Raw genomic sequence first — 4,483 nt, 5'->3', positions numbered from 1 at the left:
AAGAGGTGACACAAGCTGTTCTTTAACATTCAGCATCGCTGGTCCTGCGACACAGCCGTGCCGTCAACTGCAGATGAAGGTCATTCTTTCTCCCAAACCCCTGGGTGACTCCCCAAGGGAAGCGTCGTCTGCCTTCCCAGCCCTGGACAAGGAGGAGCACCGCCCCGCAGTGAGGCGGCAACGGAACAAAGGCTGGTCCTGGGGGTCAGCCTGGCAGGTGAGCCCAGCAGGTCAGCCTGCCCACCGGCTGCCTTTCCCACCTGCACTCCCTTCTCCATGATGCCCGTCCTTTGGGTCCAGGCAGGGCCATGTGGCTTCGGGGACTCTCCATCCTCCTGAAGCTCGGATTCTGGAGAGCTGGGGGCTCACCAGCAGCTCCTTGAAAACGCCGGGTGTGGGACCCACTTCGAGGACAGCAGACTACATCCTGTTTGTAGGCCACACGCACTGGTGCCCAGCCTGCCAGCAGCGACACATCCGAGTCCAGCTCGCAGTCCCCTGGCTGACGAGAGACCCTCTCTGCATGACGCCGCCCCTGGAGTCTAGTCACACCCACGGGCACGCGCATTTGAAATGGTGAGGATGTGCTGGAAACCAGGATGCTGGGAGGCAGATGGTCCGGCTGCTCTTTCTGATAGAAACGCAGGGAGAGCACAAGAAAGGAAAAGCTGGTGCAGGGAAGGTTTCGCATCCGGAGCCTCCTCTGCCCCCAGCCGCCCCTGAGCGTGGTCTTGGGGAGGGGCTTCCGAAGGTCCTGGGATTCCACAGCACCTCCTCCTCTGACAATAATGAGAAGTCTGGGGGGAGGGGGGACTAAGGTGGGTGCAGGCCGGCTGAAGGGCCCCCTCACCAGCCGGGCGCTTCGTGCCCAGGACTGGAGGGCACACGCCTCCCTGGTCTCTACCCTCCAGAAGCCACCACTTCCTAAAGGGCTGGTACTTGCAAGGGCAGAGGCATTGAGGCAACAGCGGGCTCTCCCTTCTGCCTTTTGCTACACTGTCCCACAGGCTGGCTGCTTTTCATAACATTTGACATCACAATCTGAGAGGCCTAAAGCCCCTGAATTCTCCCGCCCAAGTCCTTCATGGCGTCCAGTCCTTAGCCCAGCCCCCTGGCCTCCTCCCCAAGCCAGAAGTGGGAGCGAGGCTGGCGGAGGGCTGGAAATGTTGTTCCTGAAATGAGTTTAAATGTATTCTCTTTGAGGAGCCACAGTCCCGGGAGATATTGAGGAGGGCCCCGGGGCAATGCTAATTCTGATGATAGGCGCTAGTGATGGGGACAGCTCACCTCTGAACCTGACCCACCTGGGGAGAATTTTTGCTTCTCCCCCTGAGGGCAGGGGGTCCAACCTGGAGCCCTAAGGCCCTACAGCTCAGAGGCCTGCCCCTCAGACTGCCTTCCATGAGCCTGCAGCGGGGAAGGGCCAGGCGGGCAACGTGGGGAGCCAAGGTGTGGGGGCTTGGGGTCCTGAGAGGCTGCGGGGATGCCGGAGGAGCTGGGCAGCCGGGAGAACCAGTCCATGGCCATGTCCTGTTGCTGCTGGGGATGGAGTCGGGCGCACACTGCGGAGCCATCCTGGGAAAAGCAGTGGAGGGTGTTGCCAGCCCTGTGCTCAGCCCCCAAGGCCTCCTCGCAGACAAACCAGGGGGTCCCGCTCCCTGGGCTTTGGAAAAGCAAAGGTTCGTCAGGACCGTGGGTGTTCCGATGGGGGTCCGGAGCTTCCAGAGTCTCCACCCTTCAGGGGTCTGGTTCATTTTCAGGCCACGCAGGCACTCCATTTGACTCCCGTGCCAGTCCCCGCCCAGCCAGGACGCATTGCCCCTCCTGGTGGCCCCAGCCCTGCCACATAAGTGGACGTCATCGGGGCTCCTTGCCCGGCACTGCAGCCCCTGAGGCGGGGAGGGATGGGGGGGGGCAGCGTTCCCCATGGGAGAGCGAGGGGGCCACAACCTGCAGGGCCTGCCCGAGGGTCCAGGGCAACGGGGCCGTGGGGTTGAAGAGGCCAGGCTGATGGATCCCGGGGACCCCGGGGCGCCCACGGCAGAGGTCCTGAGCAACTCGGCTCTGGGAGCAGGAGGCACGGGGTGGGGCGTTCTTGGAGCCGCTCCCGGGAGCAGGTGGGGACCAGGGCGGGGCAGAAAGCTGACCTGGGGCAGAGGCGGAGATTGCCCTCTCCAATGCGGGCGTCCCAGGAGGCTCACACCCACCCTCACCTGCCCAGCCCCGACGGCATTTAAAGGGCGAGGCCAGGGCTGCGCTGCGCTGGATGAGGCGCCCATGAGCTTGGGGTCAGAGCCGCCCGGCCAGGCCCAGGAGCGGCCGGACATGGCCACATACTGCGACGGCTTGGGGGCCTGCCCGGCCCCGCACAGCCAGGCCCGGGCAGCCTCGCACCCCACGGGCTACGGGCGCAGGGACCCGGGCCCAGCCGGCGTTGGCCCGCGCCTGTGGCTGGACACGCCGGCTCTCGGTCCCGCGCCCTACGCGCCCCCCAGCTACGCCGCCCCGGGCCCGCTCCTGGGCACTGCGGGCGGCCTGGCGGGCGCGGACCTGGCCTGGCTGGGCCTCCCGGGGCAGCAGGAGCTGCTGAGGCTGGTGCGGCCGCCCTACTCCTACTCCGCGCTCATCGCCATGGCCATCCAGAGCGCGCCGCTGCGCCGGCTGACGCTCAGCCAGATCTACCAGTTCGTGGCCGGCAACTTCCCCTTCTACCGGCGCAGCCAGGCGGGCTGGCAGAACTCCATCCGCCACAACCTCTCCCTCAACGACTGCTTCAGGAAGGTGCCCCGCGGCGAGGGCGACCCAGGTACCGGGCGGGGCTGCCCGTCGGGCGCCGCTAGTTCCCTCGGCCCGGCTCCCGGCCCTGGAGTTGGGGGGGAGGGAGGGGGGCTGTCTTGGACGCGCAGCCCTCACTGTGCCAGGGTGGGGGGTGGGGGATCCTGAGGCTGGACTGGGAGGCGCGGGGAGGGGCGGGGAGGGGCGGGGAGGCGCGGGGAGGGGCGGGGAGGCGCGGGGAGGGGCGGGCCGGGCTTCGGGCAGAAGCGCAGGCCCTAACCCAGGTCGGGTCCTCCGTGCGTCTGGAAACCCCTGCGCGCTCTCGTGCCTGCGCTAGCCCGCGGGGAACCCTTCTAGTCCCTTCCCTGGGCCTGGGGTCCCTTCTGTAAACGGGGAGACAGTGCCGACCCCAGGGGCTTGCAGGCAGAGGAGGCGCCGCTTGGGGACGCACTGGGACCTGCTCTGCGCCCCGTGCGCTTTGTCTCTGCCCCGGGGCTTAGGGGGCCTCAGTAGTTCCTGGGGGTCGCCCTTCCCCCCTTTTCCTGTAAAGTCCAAACTCTCCCCAGCCCGGCTGCGGAGGCCCGTCCTACCTGCACAAAGTGCCTCCCCGAGGCTGGGGGAGGGGAGGGGAGGGAAGGGAAGGGAAGGGGAGGGGAGGGCCGGGGAGGGGAGGGGGCCTATCGGTGGGGCCGGGAATCTTCCCAAAGCCGCCTCCATCTCTCACGCTCCCACCGCGGCCCCCAAACCCGGGTTCTCTGAGCGGGGCTCTCCCTCCACAGGCAAAGGCAACTACTGGACCCTGGACCCCAACTGCGAGAAGATGTTCGACCACGGGAACTTCCGACGGAAGCGCAGGAGGCGCGGGGAGGCGGGCGCGGCGCTCCCGGGAGCCCGGGGTCCAGGAGTTGCCCGGGCGCCTGTGCTGGATGCCCTGGGCGCGGGGTCCCCGGACCCGCAGTCCCCCGCGTCCCCGGCCGCTTCCGAGGCGGCCGCCTGCTTCTCGGGCTTCGCCTCGGCCATGGGCGCCCTGGCTGGCGGCCTGGGCGCCTTCCCCCGGGGAGCGGCGGGCGACCTTTCTTTCGCACGACCCGCGGCGGTGGACGGCCCCCAGCCCCCTGGCCCCTCGCCAGGCCGCCCCACGGGCCACCAGACCGCGGCCACCGGCTTCAGGGTCAGTCACTTGGTCTACAGCCGGGAAGGGACTGGAGTTTGAAGGGAACCTGGGACTGTCCCCGTGTCCTGTCCAGAGGCGCTGATGGAAGTGTCCATCCCGTCTGGTGACAACCCCAGAGGTCAGGGCCCGAGTGACACAGAGTCCCAATGGCACTGAGCTGTGCAGCGCCCGCCTCTGGGTGCCCTGGCCTGTCCCAGGCCCCTCACCCGGAGGCCACTCGGGGCAGGTGAGCTGCCCTGCTCCTGCTGCCTTCCCAGTGCTTGGACCTGGGCCCATGTTCCCTTAAAGGGAGGACAGGCTGGGGCTCAGCCGCCCCTCACCCTCACCGCCGTGTGCACTGGGATGTGTAAGAGGGGCTTCCTAATGCTCAAGGGGGGCTTCCTAACGGCCTAGACTGCCGGAGGGGGAGGGGAGAAGGGCAGCTGGATGAGGACAGCGCCTCCCTGTCAGCAAAGGCCCGGGATTTCCAGTGATTCTGGGAGAGCACCCTCCTCGTTCAGGACTTGACTCCAGGTGGAGAGGAATGAGCAAGCT

The 4,483-nt window shown here is 67.5% G+C and overlaps 1 protein-coding gene across 1 annotated transcript; it reads left to right on the top strand.

Annotated features, from left to right (window-relative positions):
- Nucleotides 1-2,277: 2,277 nt before the first annotated feature.
- On the top strand, nucleotides 2,278-3,988 carry FOXI2 (forkhead box I2; the record flags this gene model as incomplete). Its single annotated transcript, XM_081104781.1, has 2 exons — nucleotides 2,278-2,806; nucleotides 3,555-3,988. 2 exons carry the CDS (start codon nucleotides 2,278-2,280, stop codon nucleotides 3,986-3,988), a joined length of 963 nt encoding a protein of 320 aa, XP_080960907.1.
- Between the last annotated feature and the right edge of the window lie 495 nt (nucleotides 3,989-4,483).

The sequence above is a fragment of the Myotis nattereri genome (assembly GCF_964212035.1).
Source record: "Myotis nattereri genome assembly, chromosome: 13".
In the NCBI taxonomy this organism is placed as follows: domain Eukaryota; kingdom Metazoa; phylum Chordata; class Mammalia; order Chiroptera; family Vespertilionidae; genus Myotis; species Myotis nattereri.
This window is presented reverse-complemented; position numbering and strand designations above follow the sequence as displayed.